At 53.0% G+C, this 15952-nt stretch overlaps 1 protein-coding gene across 2 annotated transcripts in view; it reads right to left on the bottom strand.

The window, feature by feature from the left end:
* Positions 1–934: 934 nt before the first annotated feature.
* IFFO2 (intermediate filament family orphan 2) overlaps positions 935–15952 on the bottom strand; it is a 46594-nt gene continuing 31576 nt past the window's right edge. Inside the window, exons 2-9 of one of the 2 annotated variants that reach the window (XM_010997662.3) lie at positions 15677–15737; positions 14390–14485; positions 13075–13215; positions 11569–11708; positions 7886–8006; positions 7654–7746; positions 6623–6753; positions 935–5440 (exon numbers count right to left, since the gene is read on the bottom strand). In XM_010997662.3, coding sequence (XP_010995964.3) covers positions 5335–5440; positions 6623–6753; positions 7654–7746; positions 7886–8006; positions 11569–11708; positions 13075–13215; positions 14390–14485; positions 15677–15737 — 889 coding nt within the window. In that variant the 3' untranslated portion in view covers positions 935–5334. The remainder of the gene's footprint in view (positions 5441–6622; positions 6754–7653; positions 7747–7885; positions 8007–11568; positions 11709–13074; positions 13216–14389; positions 14486–15676; positions 15738–15952) is intronic. The other variant, XM_064493994.1, reaches the window with a different exon arrangement.

Below are 15952 nucleotides of genomic sequence, written 5' to 3'. Positions count from 1 at the left end.
TAGAACTTTTCTAACGCTCTCTCCTAATTTATCTGTTTATATTTCCTCCAGCAACGTGTACCGAGAACCTGCTTTAGGAGTCAGAGTTCCAAGGCTGATCGTGGTTCTCCCTATGATACTGGCAAAACACATAACTTTCCTGGGCCTCAGTTTCCATGCCTATAAAATGGGAGTAACAATACCTGTCTTAGAATGCCCTCAGTATTTCAGGCTACTCTTTCTCTAGAAGGTCACACTCTTTAAGGCACTTTGTTAAACAAAGAGTGGGGAGTGGGAAAGGAAACTACAGTTGTCCCTCGGTATCCGTGGAGTCCCTGCAGATACCAAAATCCAGGGATGCTCAAATCACTTACATAAAATCGCACAGTACAGTCAGCCCTCCATATTTGAGTATGGGAAACATGCAGATTTGGAGAGCCAACTGTATAAAGTGCAAATCTTAGAGGTGGTAAAAAGTAAATTGGAATTGGTAGTGGCTGCTTTGCTTCATCCTTGAAGAAAAACCCTACTCGTGAGGCTCAGTTCACACGGGGCAATGTCCCCCTGAATTCAGCCATTAACAAGAAGAAACCAGAACATTGGACAGCATCAAATCCACAGCCCAGGAGGTGGCCTTTCTAGGGCACTGTGAGGAGGTTTAAGAAATGGGGTCATTGTGATTAACAGGACTTCAGTTCCAAACCAGGCTGTGCTGGTTGTTCAGTCTGTGATCCCTCTGGCTCTCTCTTCCCCTTCTGTATAATGTGTATAATAATTCCTGCTTTAACTACTTCCAAAGATTTTATTGTGAGATGCAAATATAACAGGTGATGTGAGATGGCCCTACTTGATCACTAATAGGCTAATTCTTTTGTTTTAGTGTTTATGTGACCCTCTGTCCTCTTGCCCCTCCCCTATCACCACTTTCTCCATTAAAAACAAAAAGCACCATCAATTCTAAGACATTTCACTTTATTTAAAAGAAGCCAATATACAGGATATAAAGGGCATGATATTTACAACAGTACAGTAAACAGGTTGGTTTCCGGTAGGATCAGTAGTCTTTCAATGAGTATAAACCCCCCACCCCCTTCCCCTTGACACTAGACCCAGCTGGCAGACAAACAGCAACAGTGGGGGTGGGCTGAGACTTCAGGCTAGGAAATCTCCCTGGATGGGGCTAAAAATCAGGTAGATGCTAAAATGTCCATGACAGAGTGGAGGTGGGGTGGGGTGCCTTTGCCTCATTTCTTTGAGGGCTTGGCACCGGTGAATGGTGAGGGATTTGCCCGAGACTAACACACAGCCCACCTTGAGCCTGGAAATCTTCCACCCATGGAAAATTTCCTTCCAGAGAGAATCTGCTGTTACTCATACCCACTCGGCCACCTCCAGACTCCCCACTCGAGAGTGCCCTTCTAGAACCAGAGTTCGGTATCTCAAGATGGAGGACCCAGGTCCGAGGAGGCCCCCAGCACCCTATTTCCTCATCCAGGACCCTGGAGGAGCACGTCAAGGGCTGCATCCCAGGCCTTGGCCTGGGGTAGGAGCAGCCAGGGCTGGGCTATAGGTTATCTCATGGCATTTCCACTCCCGCTCCAGCTGCTTGACAACCTGGAACCCACTGGAGCCCAGGCCCCAAGGAAGCTGCGTGCTCCCTGAATCGACAGACCATTGTCACCCACACTCTGCTGCTTCTCAACTCTCTCCCAAGCATCGCTGACCTAGAAGTGGATCTTGGTGGATCAGAGTTCGAGTAACTAATCGGAGCCCACCCTCGGAAGCAGAGCTCCTCCCTACCTAGTGCCATTTTTCCCTCCCACCACCCACTTCAGTTCCGAATTCCCCACTGCCACCCACTCCCACAAGTGTCTGCCTCCCTAGACTTCCAAGGCCCAAGGAGCTGGGGGATCGAGAAACAGGGAAACAGGGTGAAGGGGGACCTATGCTCTGCTGAAGCTGCTCATGGGTGTGGATGAGTAGGCGGTGAGGCTGGGGAGATGGGGTGAGGGGTACTGATTATATTAAATCCAGCAGCAACATGCATCTTGTCCACAGGAAAATGCTGGGCTACCACAACTGCCTACCCTAGATTAAAATAAAAAACCTTTCCTTTCATAAAAATAGATGAGAGTCTCTTGCTTTATAAATAGAGTACATTTAGCTTAAGTTACACCTTATATTATCCCTTGCCCCACACCCTCTCCCCCATCTCAACATGGTTTGATTCTCCACAGGTCATCTGAGCTACATCCACAGAGCCAAGTCCATAACGGACAGGCCCAGCAGAGACTTCTAGACATATTGCCACAAGAAAACAAAGTGTGTTAACTTGCCAATCATTTTTTCCCCTGTTCTGAGTCTCAGAGAAGTATGTATGTGTGTGTGTTCCACAACCAGGGAGCCAAAGGAAGCGTCTCTCTCTGCCCCTCCCCAATCCTCTCTTTTTATAAATGCCCCCCAAAACAGGAGAGTGAGAGAGGGCAGCACAGGAGAGCCCATCTGAGAACAATTCTAAAATACCAATGTCAATATGACACTGGGCTTAGAAATAGAAAATCAAAATTAAGTATTTACAGCTTTACAAAGGACGGACCAGTTAGTCCCAACTGGACCTGGTGCTGCCCCAGCGAGCGTTGGGGTCTTTCTTGGCAAGCTGTGGGCTCGTGGCGAGGGGACAAGCAGGGCCCACTGGCAACTAACTCAAAAAAGAACTTGGTGGGGAGGGAGGCCAAGACCCAGGACCGAGCCCAGGAGGCAGGTCACTAACACTCTTTGCTGTCCCCCCATCCACCTGTCCCAAGTCCTTGCTCCCCCAGGGGAAAGGATGGATCTTTCTGGCCAGCATCTGTCTCTTGCTCCTGCCATCTCCAGACTCCCTAGACAAATTCAGAGTACCCAAGTCCCCAAAGACAAATGTACTATGTGTACAAAGGGGAAAGTAAAATTAATACCACTGGCCACCAATCACCATGGTCACCTTAGTTACCCCCAAATACTTATATTGTTGCCTTACTGTCTTAACTCTAAAGATAGGTCTGTCACCCTCCCACCACCTTGAAGAACAACCTGGGGCTGGCTTCCACTCTGCCTGCCTGCCCACGGCATTCAATGCCCCCCTCATCCTGGACAGAGGAACCCTGGAGTCGGGTGGGGGGTTGGTGCAGCCAGTTTCTCACCCTCCCAGAAACGGAAAATCTTTTCAGCAGCTGAGGTCCAAGCCACCTGGCTCTGATAACCTTTGGTTAAAATAAAAATAAAACTAACATAACAATAACAGTAACAATAATAATCAGGTATGTTTGAACCCTGTAACCTTTAGAACAAGGGTCAGTGAGGAAGAGGGGAAGGGGCGGTCTCTGCTCCGAAACCATCGTCCCTCCATGTACCTAACGAGGGGCTGTTTGGCTAACAAGAGATACTGGGAATGGAAGTCCTTCAGCCAGACTTTCATAGGGAACCAGCAAGGAGGTTTCCCCTAACCAAAAAAAAAAGGAGTAAACTCACAATAAAGGCCACCAAGTTCTGATAAATAAAAATTACACGCAGTCACTAACACTCTCCTTCTCTCTCTCCATATATATATATATATGTGTGTGTATATATATATATATGTATATATATATATTTATATAATATGAATATTATGTACAATGTTTTTAAGACTGCAAAACAGGTGGGAGAAACAGAAGAGAGAGGAGGCCCTTACAGTTCCCTGGTACCCTGGGGAGGAAAGACAGGAGACCTGATCCACTCAAGGCCAGAGCCCCTCCTGTGCCTGCAGACACAAGCAAGAGTACCCAAGTTCTGGGCCTTGGGCACATTTTGCTCCTTTGACCTCCAGGGGGAGCCCCTGGGCCAACAAAACCAAAAGTTGGCCAACATACCCACAGTAGTGGGTCCAAAAAGAATTTTTTTTTTAATTAAAAAAATAAAATAAAAAGCAAAGCCTGTTCTGCTGGCTCCAAGCTGAGATTTGGGGGTAGCCTCAACACAGTGCCCTCTGACTCAGCTCCACTCAAGTCTGGGGAGATACTGGCTCAGATTAACTCCCCAAATGGTTAATCAGTTAATTATGGAAAGAGATGAGCTTATGTCCATGAGCAGAACAAGGATGGTTATCACTCAAGCTCCTGCTCCCACCATCTCTTCTCTGCCAGCAGCTCTCACTGTCTCCCTCCCCTTCCCTTTCCAACGCCTGCCAGTGGCCAAATAGTGGGCAACTGGGGCACAGTGGAGAACCAAGATGGCGCCAGGTGGTACCAACCCAGCTCCATGGTGAAGGGGGTGGATACCAGGCCTGGCCCACTTCAGACTTTCTCACAGAGAAATTACAGGTCTATATCCCCTTATTGTTGGCTGGAAAAAAAAAAAATCAAGTCATCAGGGTAATAATAGACCTCCCCAACCCACAGAGGTCCCAATAAAGCAATCAGTCGGGTGGCCAAGGGCCTTGCAGGACCCAGGCCTCGCTACCGACCTTGCCCCAGCCCCCTCTCAAGTCAGTGCTCACTCTTAGAGGCTGTGAGAGAGATGGCCCTAGCTTCGGCCTCCCTCTCAGCTCCAGGGGAAAACCGGGAATCTGGGAGAGGGCCTACCTTCCACAATGGTAATAAGGCAAGCTGCTTTTTTTTGTTTGTTTTGTTTTTTGCATAGTAGTTTAAACACAGTGAGGTTCCACCTTCCCCCACAGTGCCTTGTCCCTCTGCTTTGCCACTTGGTCCAAAAAAATAAAAATAAAAATTTGTCTTCCCTCCCTCCTTCCACCTTTTCTCCCCTTCAGTAAGTGCAAAACCCTTGGGAAGTCCCCACCCAGGCCTGGAAAGGTCACAAAGGCAAACAGCTCCTTCCTGCGGGGGGAGGGAGACCATCTCCAGCCCAGCTCTGGCAGAGGAGGAAGGGCAGAGCTTATGGCCAATCAGAGGAGCAGGTGGGAGGGTAGAAAACGGCATTGTACCATGCCAGGGGCCCCCGCCCTCACCTTAGAGTTTTGTATAAAAACACCTGCTAGGAAGAATTCTTTGGAGCTCAAAGTGGCTCAGCTTAAGGGAAAAGGCACAGTTAACACTGCATCGTCTGGACAGAAGTCTGCATTTGTAATGTGGAGAACAATAGAAATTGACAGCACCATTCCTTGGGTGGGTGGATGGAGAAGGGGCACTGGTTGGTGGTGGGCGGAAGGAAGGGCGGAAGGAAGCAGCAGTCCCTCAGGGCCTCCAGAGAAGGGAGGGCATAGGAAGTCTGCGTGGTGAGGCCTGGAGCCCCACTCCGAGGAGCCTTCCTGGCCCCGTGGGGAGGGAAGGGCAGAGGCCCCCATCACCAAAACCACCAGGCACAGGCAGGCAGCCTCGGTCATCAGCTGACCATGGGCTCCACATCCGCCTCCCGCTCAAAGTCGTCCTGGATCTCGTCTGTACTTCCTGAGTCGCTGCTGGCCACAGAGCTGGGGGACGGTGAATTCCTGGAAGGCACAAGAGAATGGAAGGGGGATGTCAGAGGGCAGCCTGGGGACCCCTGAAAGGATTTAAAGAGCAAGACAGATTGAGCAGCCATTCCTGGAAAATCTAGACTCAGAGGGAGATCTTTTCCCGAGAGCCACCCTCACTCAGCTTTCCTTAGCATCTTTGAAGCTCACGAGTTGAACGTGGCTCTCGAGACCTCTTGGGACCCCACCCCCGCCCTCCCTGCACCAGCCTGTCTGATGGCTCTGGGTGCTGATCCAGGAACCATGGATCAAGTTCAGTTCCTACTCGCCCATCACCTAACACAGGTCTGGGCAATTAACTCAGAGCTCAAAAGGAGGCCATACAGGAGAGAGGCTCATAGCCCTGGGTTTGAATTCTGCCTCTTTTGCCAATGAGCTGGGGGGGTCTTGGGCAAGCTATTTGCCCCACCTAAGTGTGCCCTCCTCCATCTGAAAGATGGAGATAACAACAGCGGGTTCTGGGAACCAATGAGCTGCAGGTATGACACGCGAAGCCCAGGGCCCACACAGCTTCCCACGGAGCTGCCTCTCCCTCTCCTGCAGCCTGAACCACAGCCTGCAGGAATAGTCATAAGAGAAACCATTTCAATAAATGGATTTGTGCTTCGTGCCAAGCATTTTATGTGCATCGCCTCATTTTATTATCAGCATGTCTATCTTCCCCCAAAAGGCTGCATGTTCCTCGAAGGCAGGGGTTCTGTCTTTGTCCTGGGGTCCCCCAATAAATAAAAGAGGCCCAATGCATGTCAGTCTCCTGGGGACAGACCCACATGGCCTTGGGGTAGAAGATGGGAAAGGAAGGAAATTTGCTTCCTAAGGACACACGTGAGCCCCACCCACTCCCCCACCCACCAATTCAGCAGGAAGTGGGGCATGGGCTCCAGGAGAGCAGGGGCTGTGGCCTTGCTCAGAGCAAGCCTTTGACAATAGCTGTTGAATCAATGCGGGCAGGACTGTGGCGGGAGTTACGTGAGATTAGATGTGTAGGGCATCCAGCACACAGTAGGTGGCTAATATTCATTGGATGCATGGACAGGTAGATGGACATATGGACGGACGGGCTGGGCAGATGAAACAGCCAGGATGTCAGTTGCAGCCCCACAAATCCCCCTCGGAGGACACCGCCACTGAATCGCCGTGGAGGACAGGGCCGGGTACCTGTCTGCTGAGCCTTTGATGAGCCGGCGGCAGGTCTCCATCTGCACGTCCAGGCCCCGCTTCATGCTGCACATCTCCATGTACTCGTGCAAGTGTCGGTTCATGTCGCTCTTGGCCGTGGCCAGCTCCAGCTGAAAGGAATCAACACGGGATAAAGGGGAGTCCAAGTCATCCTTGTAGCAGACCTCTCAGCAACCTCCCATCAGGGCCACCCAAGGACACCACACCCCCAGGGCGCTCCCTCTGCCCTCTGCTCTCTGCATACTGGTCCAAGGACCCTAGAACTGCTGCTGGTGGAAGAGGAATGGTAGCTTAGCAACACGGGCAGCCCCAGCAACTCCGCCCTACCCAGCATCCCTGAACTCCTTCAGGTGGGCTGGATTAGAAAAGCCCTGAAGTCTCTCATGTTTCTGTTCCTTTTCCTCTTCCAAGTGATACATCCCCCAGGGAAGGAGCCGCCCTTCTCTTTCTCCAGCATGACAACAGCAATGACTCTCACTGATAGATGTGGCCAAGTGCAAGGCTCTGGAGCAGAGAGAACTGGGCCTGAAGGCTGCTTCCTGGCTGTGGGGCCTTGGGCAAGTCACTTGGTCTCTTTAAACTTCACATCCTTCTCTGGAAAACGGGGCACACAGTACCTACCGCATAGGGTGGAGGCAACCAGGTACCTCCAGATACAGACTTGGGGTATGCAGATACTAGGGAGGGTGTATTTCTAAAGGGATGACTGAGTGCCCAGCATCACTCAATGTCACTCAAATGTCACCTTTCACCATTTTGAGATCACCATCTCAGTTCAATAACTTAAAAAAACTTTCTGCGGCAGACAGGGATCACCACTCCCATTTTACAGATTAGGAAACTGAGGCCCTAAGAGGGGTGTGACTTGCCCAGCATCAGGCAGGGAATCGGTGGGCCTCGCGACTCCCAATGCTGGGTCTGCCTCTCTACCAGCCCGTCTGCACAGGCATTTAATCACCAGGGGGTCTTGACCCAATAACATGAACGAGTTTCACTAGAAAAGGCCTCACCTCAATCTGGCCTATGGTTTCCTGGTATTCCTTGTCTCGTGTCTTGAAAAAGGATTCAGTCTCATGGATCAAGTTGCCCAGGTTTTCCTCTTGCTGGGGAAACAGAACAGAGGGGACAATTTAGCTGGGCGGTGGGGGCTGCAGGGAAAGAACAGGGGATGAGGGAGTCATGGAAAGGAGGTGCCCCCAGGCGCCCACCTCCCAGCCTCTAGGAAGCCGGGCCCCAAATCACCTCGCCCTGCAGGTCGATGGTTGGATTGCAGTTGGTGAAGTCCTCCCACAGCAGCAACGTGTCTTCATTCTCTTCCCATGTCAGGCTGTCACAGTCATCGTCAAAATCAAAGGTCTCCCGCCTATGAGGTGACACAGGAGGGCATGACTGAACAGAAGCCTGGATGGAGGTGGGGGAAGCAAGGGACACTGTGCTCCTGCCAGGTGGCCATCCAGAAAGACGGGGCAGTGGCCAAAGGGGACATGCACTTTCTCTGTGGAGTTCAGCTCTTTGCAAATGTAGAATGAATTTATGTATTATTTATACAATTTAAAATGTATATTCCTAAAAGTGCCAGGTTTTCATTAAGGTAGACTAAAGATATTTTCCTCCTGAGTCCAATCTCATGACTGTTTTCCATTCATTTCAAAACTCATTCCTGGAGCCCCTACTACGCACAAGGTGATTCATATGATCTTCTCTTCAACTTAGAAAGGTTGGTATCATTATTTCCATTTTACAGATAAGGAAACTGGAGCTCAGAAAGAATAATTCACTTATCCAAAGTCACTCAGCTAGCCTGTACCAGAAACCAGATTTTTCTGTTTCCTACAGTTTTTTCCACCCCATCAAAACATCACCAAGCACCTAATATGTGCTGGGCACAGGACTGGCCACTAAGCATCTATTAAAATGCAATTCATTCCATCCCCACAACAATCTTACGAGGTGAGCATGATCATTAGTCCCATTTTATAGGTGAGGAAACTGAGGTGATGAGGGATTAGGTGGACTTCTGGAATAATATATGCTGGAAATCAGATCTGAATGCAAAGCATGATTTCAGGGCTTCCCTATTCACTAGAATTGGAAGGAGGAACCATACAGGTTTGCCTGGGACTGGGGTTTCTGGAGATGCACTGGTTACCCCAAATGGAGGGGATCATAGGATCATTCAGCTTAAGATGAGAAGATGGGAAGGCTGACATCTATAGGAGTTAAATCACTTGACCCAGTGAGTCAGCTGCAGAGGAAGATATGGGTCCAAGTCCTCAGATTCCCATATCAGGGTTCTCCCCACTCCCTCTACTCACTCCTTCAACTACTTTCTGAATCCTCTGGGGCATTGCTCCCAACCTGCTGACAGTGAACCAGGCTGGGGCCACCGGGCAGGGCCCAAGAATTTCAGGAAAAGAGCTGTCCAGAGCGCCCCCTGGAGCCAGGTTCCCCACCAAAAGGTGGTTCCTGGGGGAGCCTGCAGGTGGCTCCCTGCATCCAGGGACAGGGCTGCAGGGGAAGGCGCTGCCTGCCGGGCAGCTCCAGGCAAGCCCCTGGGGTCGACGAATCGCAGCATCACATACTAGACTGCTGACTTCACTTCCTTCCCGGCGGGACCCGAAGGACACCCCAGCCGAGTCATGGGGAACTAGAAAGGACAGGAAGCTGGACAAGAGAAAGGAGAGTGGGGGAGGTGTAGGACTGAGGAGGAGGGCTGGCCATGGTGCAGAGAAAGTAGCAAATTCCTCCCCTTCTCCCTGGTCTGAAGCCCAAGCAACCGGTTTTGATCAGAACAAAACAACCCTGACACGGGTGCGTTATTCAAAGACTTCAGAGGAACTGGCTGCAGCTTCTGGCTTGGGTCTCAGCCCACAGCTAGCAGAGCTGTTGGGGGTTGGGGGGGGGGGGCGTCGGGCCCTGCCTAGGGTGCGGTCTGCATGGCCTTGGCTAGAACTACAAGGGTGGAGGGGGTGATCAGAGGAATATTTTTTTTAACTTAAGCGATTTTACAACCAGATAAATCTAATTGGATACTGAACCCAATTCAAACGTGTCTACACTCAGGTGCCCATTTTTGTAGCATCAGAAAGAAAGCTCTTTCATATACACGGGAGGACAGCTTTTCAGCTCACCCCATCCCTGGGCAGCCTATGGATTCCTGGTGACTTTAGGAAAACTGGGGACAATTTCTTCAGAGAAGCCCTTTAATTCAACCAGATGAACCCAGCCGGGGCTTGAGGGGGTGTACAGTCCTGCTTTGCACTCAGGAATGCCCAGAGCAACGTTCCGAAAAGCTAGCCCCAGGCAAATGTTCTCTTCCAGAGCCCCTCTCATCCGCAAAAGGTGAGAATATATGGATTAGGGGGTGGGGTGTCAAAAGATGAATCAAGGTCTAGGAGTCTCTTCGTCACCCTCAAGATAGCACCCCTCCCCTCCCCAAGCACACCCATCCAGTTCAGTTTCAAGGGAACAGCAAGTACAGGGAAGTGTCAGGGAAATCCCTCCTGCCCAGTTCCAACTCCTGTCTTCCTGACGGTGTGGCAGGGGGGCAGAAGAAGGAGATTGCTTCTGAGCACAAAGACAGCTGGGCGGGGGCAAAGCACTGGACCGAGAGTCGGGGCCCCGCTCTGTCCCAACTCCTCGCTAGCCCTCTCTGAGCCTGTTTCCTCATCTGTGTGATAGAGGGGCTGCGCAGAGTGATCTCTGGCCTCTCCTGTGCTAGGCCAGACCCGAGCACTGTAGGAAGCACGAGGAGAGGCCCGTGCCCCCGGCTTTTGAAACGAGTATGATCAGGAGCACCTTCTGATAGGAGGCGCCCTCCTGGATGAGGCTCTGGGAGGTTTGTGATGGCTCATCAGAGCCAAGAGCTCAAATCCAGCCCTGCTGTTGGAAACCCAGGACTCCGGGGAGGGGACATCAGGCCAGGAAGCGTGCTCGGTCCTCAGATGCAAAGGGGTGGGGTGAGGTTGGGGGTGGAGAGGAGGGATGGAGTCCTAGGCTGAAGCTGAGTTCTCAGGGCATCGGGGCCCAACTGCGAGGAATCTGGGGGAAAGCAGGCAAGAGCAGGCTAGTGGGGCAGAGGGAAAGGAGGACACTGGAGACCCAGTCCCAGCCTGCCCCTCTGACTCAAGGCCCTTAGGTGAGTCAGTCAACGCCCGCAGCTGCACCTCTCCCCACCCCTCCCCGACTCCACTTCAGGATACTACATGGATTACAGCTAAAGGTGGATCAAGACTGCAGGTAAGGCACTGGATGGACCAAGGCTACAATGCATCCCTGCCCCAGAGGACTATACCCAGCGAAGTTCTAGTAAACCAGCTGTCCGCAGGGGTGGGAGAGGGCCGCCCAGATTGGTGGCATGTCAATTTCCCACAGTGGCAAATTTTAAGCTACTAATGCACCATCACTAAACCTGGAGTGGGCAGGCATGCATACAGTCAGTTGTCACGAGCTGGAACAAGCTGGCTCCAGCCCACCACTGACCATACCCAGCCCAGACTCTGCCACTAACCCAGGCAGCAGCTCCTTGCAAGAATTTAAAAAAAAAAAAAAATTGTAACTTTGTATGGTGAAGGATGTTAACTAGCCTTTTTGTGGTGAGCACTTCCCTGTATATACATATAAACATTGTGAATCATTACGTTGTGTACCTGAAATTAATACAGTGTTATATGTCAGTTATATTTCAGTTAAGGAAAAAAACTACCCACAAATGTGACCATCATTACCAATTTGGCCCTTTCTAAAAATGTGAAACTCCCCAAATCATAAATGTTGAAAATGATTCCAAATTCTTTCAGAACACCATGCTGGGCCAAAGTATGTGCAGGCTACTTTCAGCCCAGGCCACCAGCTTGCCACCCCTACCCTAGCAATCTGGGGAAATGGAGAGGAGCCCCCTTCGCCGGGGCAGCAGGGGTACTCACAGCTGGTTAAACACGCGTTTCATCTCGTCCGTGATGTTCATGGAGCCGACGTCGTCATCTGAAAACCGGTTCACCTCCCCGTCCTGCTCTGAGATGTCATCATCTGAAGCCACCTTACGCTCTTTCTTTTTGGGGACCACCTGACCCGGAAAGGAAGAGATAAAGGTAACTGGCTGGGGTGGAGGCTCTGCTGGGGTGGAGGGTGGGGTGGACTGGGAAGGGAGATGGTGTCCCACGGGATGGATGGAGTGTGGCTGGGGCCAGCCACTGCTGGGAAAGATGCACAGGTCCTCTAAGAAGCAGGCAGCATTAGCAGAAAGCGTGAGGAGGGGAGACATGCAGGATGGAGGAACAGATGGCCCGGACCCTCCCCTGCTCTGGGAGGCCTGGTAGTTGGGCCGGCTCAGCTCACCCCTTCACCAGAGAGGCAGCCCCATGATTTGGGAAGAGGAGCAGACCAGACTGGGATACCAAGGCACCTGGGATGTCTCAGAGCCAGCCAGAGAGAGGAGAACCTCTCACAGAGGCACAGGTGGCTCCATGCTTCCCAGAGCCCACCTGCTCACATGCAAAGGTGATGAACAGGCAGGCAGCCCCAGGTTCAACAAGCTTCCTTCACTCCAAGCAGACAAGACATGACAAGGCTGAAATGGTCTCCCCTGCTTCCCCGCAGACGGGCGGCGAGAAGGCAGGAGGTGGACAAAGGGCCCCAGGGAAGCCCGGACCTCACCCCACTGCATCCAAAGTCACACACTTAAAGCGACAACACACCGTATTGCCCTAGGCTCGAGCAAAAGCCAAACCACAACCCAAAACTCAAGAAGCAGCCTTCGGACAATGACGCACACCCTTCAGGCAGCTGGATAGTCCCCAAGCCCTCCCTGGAGGACACTCGCCAGTGCTAACCCATCGCCTCCACTCGGGACACACACACTTGCTCACTGGAGGTGAGGGAGCGGGTATTGAGAGAGTCTTCCATGGAAATGAAAAATAGTCAAAGCTCCTCTTCTGAGTTCTGAGGCTCATATCGGCCAGGGCTCAGGCCAGTTCGCCCAGTGCCCCCACAGCCTGGCCAGGGCTCCCCAACTGTGGCATCAGGACCTAGGTCTGGCTCCCAAAGGAAGAGGCAGGAAGCAGGGCAGCGGACCCAGGGTGGACGGGTCGACCGAGCCCTGGAGGGCCAGGAGACCTGCGTTCTAGTCCCAGCTCTACCATTTCCCGGAGCCCGTCACACCCCCACCCTGGGTGGGTGGTGTCCTCAGCCTTAGGATGAAGCGGTCAGCCTTAACGATGGAGTCGGAGCTGCCTACGTACGAGTCTACGCAGCCCTGATTCTCTGTTTCCCTGAGGAGGCCAGAGGGTTGGGTGAACGCTACCTCTGGAGGAAGGGGCATGGGCGGGTGTGAGGGGGACGGGGTGGCCAAGCAGGGGTGGAGGCCAGCTGCTCTGGAAGGGTGACGGGGGCAGGTGAGAGTGGCGGCTGGTGAGCAGGGCGGCCCTAGTCACCTGGAAGATCTTGGACACGTCTTCCGAGTTCCGCTGCTGTGCTACATCGCACAGCTTGGCCGTGATATCGATTCGGCGACAGATGTCCATGTCCACCTTCATGGCCTTTTCTTGGATCTTTGTGTCCAGGTCTGTCATGGGCTGCAGGGAGGACAGCAGGGGGTTACGTGAGCGAGGGACGGAGCAAGCATGGGGGGTGGGGGAGGCGAGCCCAGGCTCCTGCTGGGCAGGGGGTTTGGGAGACCCCTTGGGGTCAGCTGGGAGGCCCCAGGGTCCAGGGTGTCCTTGAACTTTCTCTGAGCGGGAAGGGTTGGGCCAGCTACTCGGGGTCAGGGCAGGGGTGGAGGGATTGTGGGAGCTAAGGACTTCAATTCCGAGTGGACCATGTGAGACCGTGTTTGCTGGTCTCCCTAAGGGCTGGAAGGCAAGCTCTCGGCAGACGCAGCGTCAGTGTTTTATTTTGTCAGAGCAGAGAAAAAAGAAAGACAAGTCCCACTGCTGAAGGACCTCCCTGCTTTCCCACCTGGCGTGCCCCACCTGTCCCTGACGCAGAGATTCCTCCCATGGCTGACCATGGGGGCTGCCTAGGACGAGGGGGGTCCCCTGGACCCCAGTGAGGGGAAGCCAGGTGGCCTCTTGCTGCCACCCCAGCCTCGCACCCCCCGGGACCAGGAGCCACGCCAGGCTGAGCCACCTGTACCGGGGCTCCTTCCCCTTTCTGGAGACGATCTCCACGTACTGCCCACTGCTTGAAGGTGGCAGGAAACCAGGTCCCCGGCAGGAAGGAGACCCTTGCTGCCAACAGCTGCCTCCACCCGTTACTCAGAGAGGCTCCAATCATCCCAAGGAAGCACACGCTGGCCTCTCCCAACTTTACAAAGCAACCCCGCTGAAGACCACTGGCTGGGAGAGCATCTTAGGCGGGAGCAGACCAGACTCAGGGGTCTCCTGCCACCTGCCGTCGGCCTGCACTGCGCCCAGATGCCGAGGCCCACGGCCACAACCTGCCCTCATCGTGGGGAGCTGGCAGGAGTCGAGCAAACACACACAGACTATCAGAGGAGCCCCGGGGAGGGTGGGATGGGTTAAGCAGCGGATTAATGCATCTCTACTCAGACCAAGGGAAGCAGAAGTGGGTAGGGGGCGGGGAAAGGGGCCTGGTCTCCGATGCATCCGTCATCCTCACGGGTCAAACGCAGCCAGCCAGGACTCTAACTAGAAGCCGAGCTCTGGAGCCTAGGAGTGAATGAAGCATTTTGCATGATGGGTGTTGGAGGAGGGCATGACGCCAGGGGTGGCAGCTGGTGGCACTTACATCACTCATGAGCCCCTTAAACACCACCAGCTCAGCCTTGAGACGTTCAATCTTCTCGTTCATCTCCTCCTGGATGGCTTCGGCCTCCTGCGCTGCCTACGGGGGATGGAGATGGGGGAGGGCTTAGGGGAGCCGGGCTCCCCAAGGGGAGGAGGGGCTGGAACACAGGTCCAGAGCCCCGGACGCCTGATGTCCCACCAAGCTGGGCGCTCATGTACCAGGGAAGGAAGGGGCACCAAGGATCTGGTCCCAGCCTGGATCCCCACTCAGCCCTCGCTCACTGCAGGGCACAGCTCAGCTTGAAACACTTCTCAAAGGAATAGTTATCGTGTGGAAAAATCCATGGCAGACATTAAGAGAAAAAGAGCAGCTGAATGTAAAAGTGATTCCAATCGGTTAAAATAGTAGGTTGATTCATGTAGAACCACTGATATTTAACCATCTCTGATCTCCAGAATGGCAACAGCACATGTGTCAGCGTAACTGAATATACATATCTAGGGCATGTGCCTGTTTGCACAGAAAAGACCAGAAGGTCGCTCGCAACTTCTCAACAGTGGAGGGGGGAGAACCGGAAGTAAGTTTGTTTTCCTCTCTGTGCTTTTCTGAATTTTTCAAATATTTGACCATGAGCATGTCATACGTTTGTAAAGTAAAAAGTACTTCGTTATAAAAGAAGGGGAGGGACGGTCATCCTTTTCCTTCCACATATTGACATTATTTTAACCCATCTCTAACTTCCTTAGAAGATCAATGCTTTAAATATTTGCATTTAAAAAAAATGTTTGAAAGAGCTTTCCAAGCCTTCTCATGGGTTCGCCACTCTTGTGCCCATTTGGCTGAGAGAACAGAGACCAAGAGGGTAAAGTTTGCTGCCCAAGGTACCCAGCAGGCGAGTGAGAAGCAGGGCCCAGAATGCAGAGCCACCGAGCCAGGAGAGCGAGACAGTGTCCTCACAACCGCCCTGGGGCCGGGAGCCCACCTGTGAGACGCCCACCGGTTCCCTCCCAGGCACTCAGCTCCAAGTCAGTTCCGGCAAGCCGGGGGGCCGCACCGGGACTCAGCCCCAGCTTCCTGGACCCGAGCTTTTCTGCAAAACTGTGCTGGTGCCTTCCCAGCCCCGAAGCAGGGCAAGCTGGAGAGGCCCTCCGGCTCCACTGAGAAGAGCCTGAGGCAGCAGGAGGCAGCACAGACGAGAGGCTGTGCTGGAAACTGCCCCCAGCTTTGCCCTGTGGCCACATGGTTCTCCCACGAGCCTCTCCAGGTCAGACCCCCGACGGCTCTTACCTCCTGCAGCGTGTCCACCATGGTCTGCAGGTTCATGCGCTTGGCGAGCTCCTCCTCCCATCTGCAAGAGCCAAGAAGGACAGTGGTCAGAGGGTGGCCTCCCCTGGAGGACAGTCCAGCCTCAAACAGAATGCCAGCACCCACCCTGGGCCCATCCCCTGGCTGGGCAAGGAAGGTGCAGCAATGACTCCATCCCTGCCTGCCCCTCTGAGCTCCCAGTCTAGAAGTGGTTGGGGAGGACGGCCAGGCTGACACATAACCATAATACCAGGTGGT

The sequence above is a fragment of the Camelus dromedarius genome, chromosome 14 (genome assembly GCF_036321535.1).
Source record: "Camelus dromedarius isolate mCamDro1 chromosome 14, mCamDro1.pat, whole genome shotgun sequence".
Lineage (NCBI taxonomy): Eukaryota > Metazoa > Chordata > Mammalia > Artiodactyla > Camelidae > Camelus > Camelus dromedarius.
This window is presented reverse-complemented; position numbering and strand designations above follow the sequence as displayed.